At 43.9% G+C, this 17,340-nt stretch overlaps 1 protein-coding gene across 2 annotated transcripts; it reads right to left on the bottom strand.

The window, feature by feature from the left end:
- Nucleotides 1-24: 24 nt before the first annotated feature.
- On the bottom strand, nucleotides 25-16,234 carry march4l (membrane-associated ring finger (C3HC4) 4, like). 2 transcript variants are annotated; one of them, XM_010886689.3, is made up of 5 exons: nucleotides 15,137-16,234; nucleotides 14,545-14,920; nucleotides 2,954-3,109; nucleotides 1,909-2,101; nucleotides 25-1,484 (listed from the first exon to the last, which is right to left on the bottom strand). In XM_010886689.3, exons 1-5 carry the CDS (start codon nucleotides 15,175-15,177, stop codon nucleotides 985-987), a joined length of 1,266 nt encoding a protein of 421 aa, XP_010884991.2. In that variant the 5' UTR covers nucleotides 15,178-16,234; the 3' UTR covers nucleotides 25-984. The 2 variants fall into 2 exon arrangements, with proteins under 2 accessions (XP_010884991.2, XP_010884990.2); XM_010886688.3 differs by having other exon boundaries at nucleotides 14,545-16,234.
- Nucleotides 16,235-17,340: the final 1,106 nt, after the last annotated feature.

Here is a 17,340-nt window from a genome sequence, read left to right as displayed (position 1 = left end):
ACAATTGTTTAACGAATGATTCTTAGTAAAAAATATTTCTCCTAAATGTGTTACAGTTATTGGCACCCCGTAGGAGTTCTTGATCTCATAGTCTTAATAGCGTTATCTTTGGCTTTCCAGGGAAAGTCTCATCAACTGACCATCATGAAACCTGCCTGGAAGAGGACCCAGGTGTCATTTAACACCACAGACAGTAAAGACGGGGATTGGATAGGTCAAATAAAAAAAATCTCCAATGATCACAGTTGGATAATTCCAGAAGTTTGTTGAATCTTGGGGTCACCAATTCTCCAAAACAATAATTAGATGTCACCTGCATGCCAAGTTATTAGGCATCACATCCATGCCAACAACTTATTTGGCATCATGTCAGTGCCAAATTATTAGACCAGACCAAGCTGGAGGTCTTGGGAGACTAATAATCTAGTTGTAGTTTTATGGTCTTGATAAACCCAACATTCAGCTGACTTCTGCAATTCTCCATTGAATGATTCCAGGAGAATTCGTTTATTCTTGAAACAATTTCAACTATTTTAAAGTTTAGATTTCTTCCAGATTTTGATGTTAAGCTCAAGCTGATAAACAGAGACATTTTTCATACAATTTTCTGCTCATTTTTACCAAGGGCGCCAATAATTCTGGAGGTCAACTCTATTTTCTTCACACGCATCCTTCCAAATACACATCTACAAATCTCTTTTTATTACATCAATGCTGTCAAAACACAGGAAACTGACAAATCAATTTCTCTGCTACCCCCCCACCCCATCTCCATATACACCTGCCCCTCCTTCACTCTTACACATTCACACTTTTCCCCCACATCCTATTTCCTCCTCGCTCCACCATCTTTCTTTTCCAGTATTCAGTCCACAGCATCGGAGGCTGCGTCTCCGTCTCTAGTTCTCTACTCAGGTTCCTGAAACCAGGCCATCAATGTCTGCGTCTCCCTTTATTTGTAAACAAAAGGCCACAATTGAAGCCTCAGACTGTAGTGACTCTCATGACCAGCTCCCGGTTGCTGTTGCTGGGCTGCGCTGGCTGGAGCTGGACTTGGTTGCTGCGGGGCTCCGGCTGCGTTGTCCGGAGATGCTGGGCAAGCAGGTGGAGGATGTTGTACGCACAGTGGTGGTCCGGCAGGGATGTCGGCTCCTCGTTGCTCCGCTCTGATATCGAGTCCTGGGTGGTGACTGTCGTCAGGCTGGTGGTCGTCGGGTGGACGGTTGCGGTGTAGCCGGGTGCGGAGGCGGCCACCGCGGCCATGAGGGAGGACGTGGAGGGGGAGGCCATCTCGTCGGGACCTGCCCCGGGACCAGCACCTGTCCTGGGATTTGGCAGGGCCGGGTGCCGGGGCGTTAGCCCGGATTTCTGGTGGTCCTCAGTGTCTTTGATCTTGTCGTAGTTGAGTACCTTCCACTGTTGGTTAACAGCCTGCCAACGGTTAAAGATCCGGAACACAGATGGGCCTTCATGGACTATCAGTGCTGGGGAAAGAGGGACCGAGAACGAAGAGGTTGCTGTCAGTTACACAGAAATACATTCCACACATGTTGGTTGAATTCGTAAATAAACGATTGAGTCCTTCACAGCCCTGTCTGCGGAATGATATACTGCTGTACTTAAGGGCTCTGATTAAGGTGATAAACAAATGCTTCACTAGAGACGTAGGAATGAACAAGGCAGAGGAGAGAGAGCGAGAAAAGAGATGGAAGAGGAGAAGGGAGACCAGATGCTGCCGAAAGTGTGGGTAGCTCTTCTGTCCTAAAATATCAAATCTCAATGCCCCAGGGCAATGAAGGGGACAATGCAAGTCTGTTGCTTGTCTGCATTACGCTAATAAACATTAAGAAAACATGTAAAGGAGAAGGAGGGACAGAAAGGAATGTTCCTTGGCCTGGTCGTCCTCACCAATGCAGACCAGGTCCATGAATCCGTACATGGCGTAGCAGATCTGGAAGAGTAGGTCCTGGCGCTGCCACTTGGCAGAGGGGCTGAGAGAAGACCAGACGAGCCAGGAGATGGACGCGACGAGGAACAGGCTACCCAACACTGCCGCAGCGATCTGGACCTTCTCTATTACCGTCAGAGAGATCGTCTGCCACTGGATGAGAGAGAGCGGGCAGAGCCATTCACATTTCTGAATATTGCGACACAAATCTGCAACGATTTATGGTGTAAAAGAGATGTGAACGTGGATGTGATCAGGTGAACTACTGGAGGGATGTAAATGACTTCCCACTGTTCTCTCAGCCTGTCGTTCTCGCAGAGGTTTAGCCTTGGTAGTAGATTTCAGCTCCACAAACGTACAGCTAAGCGCAGACCTACATTGGTGGTGACGTCTAAACCCCACACACTTGTACATTTGTTTTTCAACCAAGTAGAACTGCATTAAAGGAAATGGGGTAAAAGAGGGGGACTAAGAACAGCTGTAAATCCCTGGACTAAACTATAGCCACACCGAACGAGTAGGCAGATATATACATCTGGACTAAAATGGAACTGGGTTGACATTCCCCTGAATTTCTCACCAATTACACGTCTGACCTCAATGGAGTTTTCTGTTCCCAAAAGTAGATTATTTTCATGACAGAGTCGACTCTGTTTTAGAGTTAGCCCTAACCCTTAAGTTTCTAAAAATGTCGTTGTTTGGAAGGAGTGCAGGGCAAATTTAGCTACTTCTCAAGCTCCCCCAAACAAGTAGGCGTTCAACCGAAATAATGTGAATACCTGCTGGAACACACCAACTGGATATATCTCTAGCTCGTGCTGGGCCCTGCCTGCCACGTTTCCAAGGTTCTGCCGAGTTGGCTTTCACGAGCCTCCCACGGAGAACAGTGTTTGGTCTATCTTGGACTCGTTATAAATCGCCGTTGCTAATGTTTTCAAGGGCTGCTCTTCTTCACTGTCTCAGAAAGGTACCCCACGTGAATATACACACAAGCGTGTCCCCTACCTGTAGTGGGTTCTTGGTGCTGATGGCGATGACCTGGTATTTGTAGTAGCAGAGCTCACAGCTCCAGGAGCCTCTCTCGCTGATCCACTTGATGAGGCAAGGCTCATGGGTACAGCGGACCGACCCACTGCAACGACATGGGCTCAGCATCTCCCCCTGCGTGACACAAAGGGACATGCTAGCATCCTGTCTGTGGGCTAAGTAACGTCACAAACTGAAAACATTTGGCACCTTATTCGCAGTGGACCCAAACCTTTTTTTGGTGAACAAACCACAAACAGCAGTACCCCTGAAGTTCTCCCACACTGGTATTTTACCAGTAAGCCTTTGGTCTCAGGAGTTTTCTCAAGTACCCCCGTGAATCGAGCAGGGCCATCGCTAAGTATGCTGTGATCTCAGGACAGAGCAGATGGCCCCACTTGCAGGGCGCAGAACTGACAGTCCTATCCCGAAAGGAAAACAAAACAGTCGACACGTGGCCACCTGCTCGAGCAATGTACGCCGATTTGAGACAGATGCGGCGTGTCTAATAGATCTGGGCCCCCTCACGTCACCATCAGGGAGCCCTGCCAAGGGCCCCGTGAATTGTATCCACCTTCTCCTGGTTTAGGGCCGACCCTGGGATGGGGTACCTCTGTTTTTAAACAGAGCAGTGGTCTGTATAGGAGCACCGGGAGGGGCAGCCCCAACCGTTACGGGCTGGAGTGGGGTCTTTCTACCCCCCCATCCCTAGCAAACATCTAAGCACAGGTTGCTGGGAGCCATACGTTTTGCTCAGGGCTCCTAAAAGGCTAGAGACGGTCCTGGGAGTAGGTCTTAGGGTGCAGGTCTATTTGGGACAGAGGCTTGGGAAAAAGGACAGACTTTGGACTACTCCACATTCCTCCTAAATTTCCAAGGTACCCCGGGCTTTGGAGACAGACCCAGATTTAAACAAGACTCAACCTTCTCTTCAATACATGTCCTCCACTCAGTTCGACACCTTCATGTCCTGACCGACTCAGAAATGTATCTTCCAGACAGATAGCGCTGTGGTTTCTGGTTTCTTACCTCCCAAAGCTCATGTAATCTGATTGAACAGAGACCTCCTCAAAGAGAAATCCTCACTGCCCTAATCCTTTTATGTGTGTGTGTGTGTGTGTGTGTGTGTTGGGACTGTGTAGTGTGATTCTCACTTTAGCGCGTTCTACCGTGAACCTGTCATTTATAATCCTCTCAGAGTGAGACAGAGAGGGAGAGAGAAGGGAAAACGAGAGAGATTTAACACCACAGACCTCTCAGGGAGAGGTAGTGAAAGTGAGAGGACAAGTTAGCGAGAGACTCATTGAAAAGACCTTGTTTCTAACACCGGGCCTTGTGTTCCCTAGAGCTTTCATTCACTCATTCACTTGTTGTTACACATAGCACAGCTTCAGTGGTCATCCATGACCAAGCCAGGGCTCCCCTGATTCATTACCCATTCAAACGATTCCTTTTGACTCAATCTTTCTAATGTAATGCATTAACAGTCCCTGAGGGATGACGGGGGGAAGAGTTGACTCATTCTAGTCGTTCAGATGTATTGCCATTCAAACAACAGTCCATCTTAAATGTTTCCCAGGGAACTCCATTGCATGGTTGACTGACCAGAGCGCTACAAAGACTGCACACATTTTACTTGCATATTCAGCTAAAAATGCTCCTGTGTGACCTGGATTTTCTATTTAATCACTCCATTGTTCTTGAAAAGCATTCTTGCTTGAAGCCCTATAATTCTTAATTTTGCATCTACAATTCTTTGTGCAACCTATATATATATTTATAAACTCGGTGGTTTGAATCCTGAATGGGGTTTGGCTGATAGCCATGCTATATGAGACCATACACCACGTGTATGACATCACATCACTTTTGACTGCTCTAACAGCGCTGTTCACCAGTTTAACAGCAATAACCCAATTTGGGGGGTTGTGGTATATTCCCAATATACCACGACTAAGCTCTGTATCCAGTCACTCCGCTAACAGCTTAAGAGCACTATTGCTCTTAGAAATGCTCAGTGTAGAGCTTCGCAAACTCAGATCTTTCACTGGCCTTAACATGTTACTGTACTGGGCTAAATAACTGTGTTTTTCGACACCCGGGGGTGACTATTCAGAGATGCTCAGGGGGTCAGTTTGTGTAAGATGTTGGCTCTTCTGACTCCACGAATCACATCAAGACCTCTGCAGAACATGGTGAGGACATATGAGTCCAAGATGGAGCTGTTTGGGCAAAATTCAAAGTGCTTGGAGTGGCGCAAACCTGACAGAGAGTGACAGAGAGAGAGAAAAGAGTTGTAGAGGGAAGTGTAGGAAAAAGGTTTCCATATGCTTCGTTGTTTTGATTGCATGCTCCCCAATCGCAAAGGTCTGTGCACATATTGAGATGGGGTTTTGTGGAGAACGGGCTTCTTCTCAGTTATTCGAGAACACTATCTTATCCCTTGAGGACCCAACGTCCAAGCCTTTTTATCACGACTGGTAAACTTCGTCAGTGACAAACCATTCCTTTCAGTAGAGCCACATATGGCTAGCACAAGCTCACCACCCTCTACTGTCCCAGAGAAATATTGACGTTTGTTTTCACATGTTCTACAGCGTGTTTTGCAACCAAATCGAAGAAGAATGTGGCCCACTTCTGAGTGACAGGGGTCAAACTAAGCATATGGAAAAACAAACCTGAACTGACTAACAAGCTAAACAAAATGTCTATGTCCCAAAGAATAACTGTTGGACTAAATGTACACTAAACCTGCATCCCAAATGACACACCATTTCCTAGTGCACTACACCTGAGCCCTATGGGACACCCTAAGGTCCCTGGTCTAAATTAGTGCGCTAATCCCAGGGTCAAAACATTTCTGTAGTCAGCACATCAGCCAGCCAGGGAACCAAACAAAGACTCTTTCAGGCACTAGTTTTATAATATTACGTAATTCGTAGGAGAAAGACAGTCATGGAGAAAGACAGTCATGGAGAAAGACAGTCAGGGAGAAAGACAGTCAGGGAGAAAGACAGTCATGGAGAAAGACAGTCAGGGAGAAAGACAGTCAGGGAGAAAGAGTCATGGAGAAAGACAGTCAGGGAGAAAGACAGTCAGGGAGAAAGACAGTCATGGAGAAAGACAGTCAGGGAGAAAGACAGTCAGGGAGAAAGAGTCATGGAGAAAGACAGTCAGGGAGAAAGACAGTCATGGAGAAAGACAGTCAGGGAGAAAGACAGTCAGGGAGAAAGACAGTCAGGGAGAAAGACAGTCATGGAGAAAGACAGTCAGGGAGAAAGACAGTCAGGGAGAAAGAGTCATGGAGAAAGACAGTCAGGGAGAAAGACAGTCAGGGAGAAAGACAGTCAGGGAGAAAGACAGTCATGGAGAAAGACAGTCATGGAGAAAGACAGTCAGGGAGAAAGAGTCATGGAGAAAGACAGTCAGGGAGAAAGACAGTCATGGAGAAAGACAGTCAGGGAGAAAGACAGTCAGGGAGAAAGACAGTCAGGGAGAAAGACAGTCATGGAGAAAGACAGTCATGGAGAAAGACAGTCAGGGAGAAAGAGTCATGGAGAAAGACAGTCAGGGAGAAAGACAGTCAGGGAGAAAGACAGTCAGGGAGAATGACAGTCAGGGAGAATGACAGTCATGGAGAAAGACAGTCAGGGAGAAAGACAGATGATGGGGAGAAAAAGATGGAACCTTCACTGCCAGATCACACTTTGGCGAAACAAATGTGTGTCAACCAAGATCCCAGATCAGGAGACATCAATTCAATCTCACTTCAATTTACAAATCGATAAGGACCAGTGAGACGGTGAATAAGACAATTAAACAGTGAAGAAATCCATAACACGCTGAATCCCTTTCTTCACTTCAGATGTAGTTGCAGTGAAGAAAACATGGACTTGACAATATGAATAAAACAAAACATTCAGCAAAATGGCAACACAATCATGTCTAAGAAAGACTAATGCGCAAACACAAAGAAATGTCCAAAGATGAACAGTTTGAAGGTAAATGTAACACTGCCAGGAAAAACCAGAGGCACCTGTCAAACCAGAAACTCAAAAATCATTATAAAAAGGCTGTCTACTAATCAGCTTGGAGAAACTGAAAAGGCGTTAACCATAACGTGTTTTGGATAGTATGAGGAATGTATAATAAATAATGTTAAGAAAAATTATAATTAAACAAATAATGTTAATAATGCTCATATTAAGGGCAACACCTGAAAAAACTATTTAGAAAAACTATGACAAGCCAGAATGCCATAATTGAACTGACACAGAATGAATTAAATCAATTACAAAACTTCAAAACAATAGTTAAAGACCAAAAAAATGATTGGATATACTCATCACAATAAACAAGCAGAATAAAGAGAAAATCAAAGCCATCTAGTGCTGTAAAGCCTGTCGACCAGAAAGAATCTGCACTGAGATGCTGAAGAAAAGCAGCCCTAAAGCTGCAGAGCGGTGCTGAATGCTGAATGTAGGACAATTTTCAGAAGCAAGGAATAAAGATGTAGTAATGGACATACAGAAGTAAAGACATATTTGATCCAAATAGTTATTGTAGTAATTGGATGAACAATTAACAAGATCTTTTTTTATAGCTTTAGTAAAGATACAGACTTTATAAAAAACATTGCTTTAAATTCTTCCTTCCAACCAAAATGATTAACAGTTCATCATATTACACCATTCATGCCCTTATTAAAAAAACATAACATAACTGTCAATCCCCAGAGAATATTTTTTTCCCTGCTTTATTGAGTTAAAAAAGGCATTAGACTCCATCTGGCATAAAAGACAAAGTGCAATTGGAGGAAGAATATACAGCATATATTGCCAGAACTCACACTAAGAGTGAACATGAGGATAACCTGGCCCAGGGTTATTGAGCCTGGCACGACCACCATTCAAAGTTGGCCTTAACAGGACTGACCTTGTGATTCTATGAGAAGGACTTTACAGAGTAGTGTTGGCAAATCAAAACACTCCAAGGTGTGGCTACAAATGGAACAGCAATTCTGAAATAACAGCATCTAAACCAACATTTGTTCATTAGGCCCACTCCAGCTTTCTATCAATCAAATCAATCAATCAATCACATTTATTTATAAAGCCCTTTTTACGTCAGCAGTTGTCACAAAGTGCTTTTACAAACCTCAAGGAGCAAACAACAGTAGTGTTGAATTTCAGTGGCTAGGAAAAACTCCCTAAGAAGGCCGAAATTTAGATACACTTCAGATACAAATGACAATATAACCAGCTAGTGGCCTACAACACAAAATGCAATGTTTTTCAGTTGTCTAGCAAGTTACTGTTGTAACATTATGGTATCACAAATAACATGTTTTATTGAAGCAGTAAGTTTCTTGTCCTGGACAGAATCAATCTGGCATCTAACGACGCAGCTCCACTGCCCCACAACAATGTTATGACAAAATGGGTGCACAAGATACACGACTGAAGGTGTCATCGAAGACAATTGGTTGGCAGACTAGGCAAACATTTTCAGGAAGGTCCATGCCCTGATGCCAGATATCTTTCACGCTTATCTGCTCTTCGGTGGAGAATTAAACTGTGTGCTAGTCCAGTAGATGAATAAATCCTTCTCCTGCCGTGTTCATGTCTCTAACACGAATGGATCTCTGAATAATCACAAGAGAAACACTGATCTATTTGATGTGTGGAGAGTCTCCAAACCCACAGCCAAGATTTTGTCTTGAACCATTCCTGGGCGCTTTTAGAAGTGTGGTTGTAGTCATTGTCCGTATGGATGACCAATGACAGTGACCCAGCTTTTTGACACTGGGACTGAAATTTAACTTTCTCCTGATCTCGTGACGCCATGTACAGGTTCAGGGCATCCAGCGCCGGAGGCAGCAAAGCAACCCCAAAACATGTCTGAACCTCCTCCCTGTTTGACTGTGTGGATGGTAATCTGTCCTTTGAATGTCTGAACTGATTTTCTGCAGACATGGAGATGGTTAGAGAGATGGGGTGCTTTAATAAAAAGCTCTGATTTGCCATAATATGTCTGCAAGAGATTGTCCCAGAAGGACTGTGACGTCTTCAGGTGTGTTTTAACAAATTGCGGCAGGGCTTCTGTCAAAAAGCCCTACTGCAATTTGTCTTTCTTATGTCTCTTAGCAATGGAATCCTCTTAGGTCTCCCACACTCTTTTTCTTAACCAACAGTCTATATCTTCAGAATGGGAAATCCTTAATGTGCATCTGAGGGTCTGCGTCATTGCATTGCAGGCAACCAGAAAGAAAAAAGTAAAACCAACCCAGTAATCCAGAGGCTGAAGTCTCTTTAAAATACTGAATGTCTTGGAGTAATCACCCCTCCCTGAATCAAGCGGATTCTAATACCTTAAATGTCAAGTTCCCACTGGCATTCCCCCGAGAAAAAGCCTGAACATTTACATTTCATAGATTTCCTCCAGTTAAGTTATGTCAGATAATCTTTAAAAAAGGTACAGTTACAGAGGTTTTCCTGAAATGGGTAATTACTGTCCTAGCTGGTTCCATCATTGTGTTGCCAGGACAGAGAAGAGTTTTGAGTGGCTGAACAGGAGCTGACATTATTTAAGAATGGGTAAGAATGTGATGTAATTCCACTACGGTTTAAGCCTCAGGATAAAGCCTGGGAAACATACTGGTCAGGGAAGTCTTCCTAACTAGCTATGAGCCCCTATAATCCTAACTAGCTATAATTTCTTTACATTTACCAGAAAACTTCACATTCATATCTAAGTAGTTTTTGCATAAAACTTGACTCATTAATCAACACATTATTCTGAGATTATAAAACACACAGGATAAGTAAAAGGCCAGTTTTCAAATTCAAAATAGAACAAGGACTGGCACTCCTGATGTTACACTAACATCCACGCAGTCACTTTATTTCTACATAGCAACGCTCCATCATGGAATCACTCTAAGGGACAGTATGATCCAATTAAATTCCTGCTACCAATTGCAAGAAAGCACACATTTTTCTCCTCTAATAGCAATTATATTTTGTGCGATAAAGAAAGCTAGTGACTAGGATCCAAACTACACAGGCCGCCTGACGACAACCTGTCTTCCTCTACATACCTGTCTTCCTCTACATACCTGTCTTCTTCTACATACCTGTCTTCCTCTACATACCTGTCTTCCTCTACATACCTGTCTTTTTCTACATACCTGTCTTCTTCTACATACCTGTCTTCCTCTACATACCTGTCTTCCTCTACATACCTGTCTTTTTCTACATACCTGTCTTCTTCTACATACCTGTCTTCCTCTACATACCTGTCTTTTTCTACATACCTGTCTTCTTCTACATACTTGTCTCCCTCTACATACCTGTCTTCCTCTACATACCTGTTTTTCGTCAACATACCTGTCTCCCTCTACATACCTGTCTCCCTCTACATACCTGTGTTCCTCTACATACCTGTCTCCCTCTACATACCTGTGTTCCTCTACATACCTATCTTCCACTGCCTTCTTGGATTGTCTTTGACCTTCCAAGAAATAACCTTTCCCAGATAGGCTACCTACTGATTAAAGACTGTCAGAACACGTCTGAAAACAAAAGGACCTTATGTTTTTGACGGGATAGAAGCCTAAATATTGTACGCCATTGTCCAACCAATCGCCCTCTATGGCAGTGAAATATGAGTAACACATCACTCGATACACATCACGAGACATCTGTGATTTTACTGAAACACCATGAGTGTTCACAGAAAGTGCAAAACCCCTACATGCAGTTCAGAACTGGGGAATACTTTCTCTTCTTCTGCACAGTGAAAACCAGCCAGTGAAAACCAGCCGTACCAAGTTTGGGTTCACATGGTCCTACAGTAGTCTGATTAACTAAAATTGAATACAGGGAATTTACGGTTAACAGTCTCAGAAGCACAAAACTGACGTTAACCCAAATTAGTCGTTAACAAAGCAAAACATTTAAAAAGGTACAAAATGAAAAGTTAAAAGAATTCACAGAGCAACAATAAAACTAAAATTGGGGGACGGGTCTGATCTAATGGAGTTGTATTGACACATCTATGATCCTTGTGTTGTCAGAGACAAACAAGACATTGACAGCTCTCTTGTCAGCACTAACAAATAAAAAACACATCTGCTTGCTAAGAAATAGCTTCAAATGACTATTAAAGGAGTTTCCTGGATGTGTAGCCTATAGTCTATATATTATAATTACTTTGGTTTGTTTGTTTGTTGTTGTATTGTATCTATTATAATCATTAACATGATTATTGCTTATGTACAGAGACTATTGTTATTAATGTTTTTTTTTATATTTACCTTGTTATTCATATAGGTAAATATTGTATTATTCATAGTATATATTGATGAATGTGTGTTTTTGTGAGAGAGATAAAGAAATGTCTCAAACTACTCCAAGTAAAGAGCCTTTCAAAAGGGCCTTGTGCTCATGTCTCTGCAGTAAACACAAACATATCCAATATGATTACTGTCTTCAGAGATGGACATTCTTTTTCACTGAGAAAAAGCTGTTGTAAACACACACATCTAAAATGACATCTCCTGTTAATGTCTTCAGAGAAACTGGCAGTTATTAAGAGTACCAAACGGTACAAAGAACAGAACTGCAGCGTACTGTCAAACACAAAGAGTTATGTCTGAACAGCGACTTGGGTTATTCAACCCAATTCACCCCACCGCCTGGAGTTCTAACTGTCCTGTACGGCCTGTGACACACTGACCAGGGTCAATGTGGGTATAAAACAATGGCAGGACGGTGAAACTCTACGCCCACACAGGTTTTCTTGTAAACGTTTATTCCTGAGGCACTGCAATAACAGAATCCTGTGACAGAATCCAACAGAAACATTTTGATACCACAGGGTTAACATTTAATTACATGCTACACTGAGCTGAGAAAGACAAAGAGACAGGGAGAGAGGGTGAAAGACACAGCGGGAAAAGGGAGGGAGAAGGACAGAGAGAGAGGGAAAGCGATAGAGAGGGATGAGAGAGAGCAGGACCAGCCCTTCCAATATGTATCTACCCTGCCCTTTCAAATTAACAACCTGCATCATCAGGCAGCATGAACGACTGGTTCTCCGGAAAACTTTAATGCATTCTCTTTCTATGTGTACCGCGGTCCAAATGGCACACTATTCCCTGTGCCCTAGTTTACACCACAACCCTGGTCTAAAGTGGTCTGAAGTAGAACACTAGATCGTAGTAGGCTGTAACATGGAACACAGCCCAATTTCTCCTGGGGTCAAAAGACTTTTCTGAAGCCTGTCAGCCAGCCGGTCAGGCAGGCAACCAACCAGCCTGGCGACCAGAAGAAATTATTAAAAGAAGCAGTGAAAAAAACACAATGTGACCAAACAAGTCCTTTAACATAGTAACCGAACTGGAAAACACATTAAACAGGCCACTGTAAGACAAAGCCTGCCAAGCTTCACTGGACATGGGGCTCCAAAGTCATCCAGGACAGAATGACATGAAAGCCAAGCAGGGTTAGGGCTTTTCACTGCACGGCCGAGTGAAGCTGTTCTCAATCCTACGACTGCTTCTGCATGCTCCCTTTTTCTACATCTTTATATCCAGCTTAGCAGCACACACACACACACACACACTATATACATACATACCAAATATGACACATATGGAGCCTGTACAGCAGGCAGCTGTAGAACACTTCTGTGTAAACGTTCTGAATCAACTGAACACAAGCAGTGAAAAGGTTAACGGAACTCAACCGAAAAAAACGGAAATGTCATGTAAAACAGAAATGAGGGGGTCACAAATCTCCTCATTGGCCCCCCAGCAAAATTAGTGGACTATATGAGCTATTGCTTGCATGTGTCTTTCACAATGTATTCCAGGATAAATCGGAATAGTATGATTTTATGGATGACAACCCCAATATATGTACACGTCATCCTCACCAATGACCTGCCCTGGAGATCACTGTATCAACGTTGCTTACTGCCAGCTGGCTATGCTACTAGCTTATACAAATGTGATTTCGCAAAAACTTTTCTTTGCGAATCGGATGAGAGAAACAACGTAATGGGCCTTTTAAAATAAATACATCGCTACTTTGAATGTTCAGATTGTAAGATCAGAATTTCTGACTGCGGACACAACAGCGTCCTTCTACCTAGCGGTTTGTGGTCAGCTGACGGTGTCCATTCAACAAAACCCAGTGTTGTAGAACAACCATTCCCCTTGAGCACCTTCCTTGGCAAAAGCTGAGCAATACAACAAAAAAGCTATCCCAAAAAAGCTAACACAACAGTACCCTTTCAGAATGCTTATAGTTAACCCGGTTGGATTGAACCCAGAATATTGGTTGAAAGCTGTGTTATAGTACACCATATAAACTGGGTGGTTTGAATCCTGAATCCTGATTGGCTGATAGCCGTGGTTATATGTAAGAATTAACGCACAAGGGGGTTTGGTATACTGCCAATACATCAAGGCAAAGAGCTGTTCTTAGAAAGTAGTGGAGGACCTAGACACAGCTCTTAACCATGACGTTTATTATGTCAAACCCTGAGATGTCATTTTGAGCATTTAAACCTGTTCCAAACGTAATAACAGTAAGAAATAAAGTGATATCATGCCTTACCCGTGATATATGGTCTCATAAACTACGGCTATCAGGCAATCAGCATTCAGGAATCAAAACACCCGGTTTATAAGTATATTTACAAGGAGCTGAACGTACAGGCTTGATACTACACGGACGGACTGCGGGCAGAACAAAGCAATAGCTATTTCAATGAAACTTGTTTTTTGTGATTACGTATTTTCACCACAGTATCTAGCTAAAATAAGGGTCTTGCTCAGGCTCGATTGGACGCAGCCTTGTATAGGTATGTTCGTTGAGCCTGTTAATAATTAGCGATTCAATTGGAGCTATCCCTCCGAATCCTAAAATGAAAAGACCACAAAAATAATTCACTAATTCTCATATCAGGATATTGGTCATGCTATTAAGGCCAACTTCGATATTGTGCTATTGCCGGGGGTCCAGCACGCTTTCATCCCCGGTTTTCAGATCAATGGAAATGAAGGGTGAGGAAAAGTAAGCTACGTTGGAATATTGAGAAGCCCCGTGTTACCTGAGTGGCCCACAACTTTCCCTTGTTTTCCCGTCTTTCATGTTCGTTTTCCTTTCTCTCTTATCCAAGACCGGCGTGCTCGGTGAATTATAGTACTCCTACGTTTACATGGCCTTGGGAAGTGAGTGAGTGAGAAAATCATTATTTCTGTTCTCAAGCATATAATTGCTCCTGCGTGCTTGGGATCTACAACACGCCCAGCATGGAAAAAGAGAGTAGCCTAGACTATGGGTGTGTGTGTGTGTGTGTGTGTGAGGGGGGGGGGGGTAGAGATTAAATAGCCTAAATAAAGAAGCAGAAGAGAGTCGGGCAGTTTTAAAAGACACAGCAACAATAATGTCTGAGACATTTCAAACAACAATGACTTGTCATTTAAACATAGTGTCAAGAATTAACCTCCCGGCGACAGTCCCAAACAGTCAAGCCTATATTATCTGCTGGGCACTCACCTGCTCGGGGCCTTGGAAACATATCCGACACAGTGGAGTCCTGACACCGCTGTCTGTGCAGCTGTTTAGTGAGAGTCTCTCGTCATACTTCTCTTTGGAGCAGTCCTCCGAAGAGCTGCCATAGTCCAGGGACCCTGTCTGTCCAGTTGCCTGCGGCCATTCCTCCGCCGCTTTAGGCTCATTTGTCCCGGCAGACTGAGGCCCTCCTCTCGGCCGGCCATGTGAAGCATAGCCATTCGCGTCAGCTGCTGGTGGTGCACTCGCTGCAGAGTTGCTGTTGTCGGTCGTAGCATCATTGTCGGTGCTGGGCCGACTGCTGTCCATGTATTGTCCGTTCATTGGGCTGGTTGCCCGTGGCTGGGCCGGGACCGGCGGCCTGAGTAAGAAAACCTTCAGGTCACTGAACAAAACGCAAAAGCGGCCTTTGGGCATGCCCTGACGGCGGAGCAGCATCGGTCTCCGGCTCAACAATCCCCAGCACCACACAACCACCCCGAAAGACAACAACATGTGCCCGTTTTTTCTAATGGGAGGATGCAGTTGTAGATTTCATAAATGTGCACTGCACACGAAGAGAAAATAAAAAGCTTACTGTGATTTTGTTGAGGACGATCCGAAAAAGGGGAGTCTCATCTGTTGTGACTTTTCCAGTTTTGTTGAATGGCATTTCTCCAACAGCTATTCTCTCAAAAGCTATTTTCAATTTTGCTCCGAATTCCAAAATCGAATCAGCCTTAATAAATCGAATGAGTTGGTGTGCGCGCACCACCACATATAGGTTCTCACACTTGTCAGATACATCATGCGCTGTCGTTGAAGCTTGCTCGTGCCTGGTAATCTGTAATTTCTCAGGCAACAGGGAAAACCATGACTATTCCAAATAGATAGACGTACATGACCGGCAGACTAGGCTATACCTTTGAGAAGTGAGCAGGAGCCTAGCTCAACATCTTCCCATTTAATTTCCAATGGCAGCACACCCGGGGGCAATGGCATCACAAACTCAATCAAGGGAATACGACTTTACACTGTTGAGATTTTTTCATTCTAGTCTAGCCTATAGACAGCCCGTTGCCATTACCTGTCCTATGTTTTAACCTATCATGTTCCATAAATCAAACATATTTTCTTACGGGCCTTTATCAATGTCCCATCACATTTTTGCAATGACTGTCGCTATGTGACCAATGAATATCTCTCTACAGTCATTATTATCTCGGATTCTGGCTTTGGTCCTTCATATAACTGTACTGCTCCCCACAGTCAAAACCCGTAGACCAGTCGAGCCCTTGTATCCCACCGCATGTTTGGATCCGTCTTTCTCTACATATCCTCTATTCTGCTGGATGCTTATATGCTACGTCCTCGGCGTTACAGTTCCCACGGCAGTTTGCCTTCGTCTCCGGTTATTCCACGGTCTGTTTGAGGTGAGGCTTTTTCCCCACAACAAAAGCATACCATATCATTTGGGGGTATCACGAACGTGCCCTGGGCTTCGGTTTTACGGAACCTAGCCTCCTACCATCATTTCCTCTAACTCTTTACAAGCGCGTAATCCTTAGTCAATTATATTTACCGAATTAACAGTGCATTGTCTTTGAGTCGACGGGAGCAGCGAAGCCGGACAGGGGACAGCTGATGTGGCGGTTATCTCTTTGCTTTTGAAATCCGTTCGATTCGATAGGTTCGCTTGTCGCCGCGGGTTCAGCACCATTATGGATGGGACAGCTCCCAGGCGCGGGCCCGTATAGAACACTAGCGTGATGCAAGAGAAGGGGGCGAGCATGGGCTGGCTGGCTAACCGCACGAGCGCAGAGCGCATCTTGGATAGCAACAAGATAACATTTGGGGAAAATAACATGAACTAATAGGCTATGAGTTCCACCCCCTTTCCCAACATCTGACTGTAAACACAGTTTTGTCACCGGATTATACACATAATGCTTTATGTCTTAATTATTTCCTTTGGGCCTGTATGACTAAAAACGGTAAAGCAATTTCCTAACTTACGAGCAGAAACAATCCCTGCTTGAAAATAATAAGTGTTGTGGCCTAGCCTACAGCAACGTAAGCGTTTAAAGAAAGCTGTGAGTATTAAGAAAACAATTAGTTTCACTTGGAACGTTGATTTACATATATATCAAGACACCCTATATGATGCCGTTTGGGTTGTGGCTGTTGTATAATGAATAATGCAAAGTGGACTATACTCTTCATCCGTATTTATATATTCTGGTCTGCCTTAAACCCATTGAACCCCACCAGTATGCTACAGGACACACACACACACTAACTCTCTCACACACACACTGCACATACAGATATAAATAGATTGAGCTGAATTCTCTCTCCGTCTCTTCTCCTCTCTTTAACATGCGTCCAAAGAGACAAGAGCGAGTATGCAGAGTGGAGTAACATGGACTTGGCCTTCCTCACAAATAACACCCTACTTTTTATATAGTGCACTTCTTTCAGTCAGAACATATACTGCAGCTCAGAGCCCAAGATACAGGATTTCGGGAACGTTTGGATGGGGAACGTTTGGATGGCAGACCCAGAGGAGCGGACCAAATACTGCTTGCCTGACAAAATATGTAGTGTCCCCCCCCACAGCCTGGGAAAGATTTCTCTCCTGGTGCTCTTTCAGATTAACCGGTGTCCTCAATAGAACGGCACCATAGAAATAAAATGAATAGAACAGGCTTGAAACCTCTAACCTTGGCAGTTTGACTGGTGAACTTGTGGGGACCCTTGCAGTGCGCATGGCGTCCACCTGCAATGCCTTGTTGGGACTTT

This window comes from Esox lucius, chromosome 22, assembly GCF_011004845.1.
Source record: "Esox lucius isolate fEsoLuc1 chromosome 22, fEsoLuc1.pri, whole genome shotgun sequence".
In the NCBI taxonomy this organism is placed as follows: domain Eukaryota; kingdom Metazoa; phylum Chordata; class Actinopteri; order Esociformes; family Esocidae; genus Esox; species Esox lucius.
The sequence above is the reverse complement of the archived record's forward strand: the minus strand, read 5'-3'. Positions and strand labels throughout refer to the sequence as shown.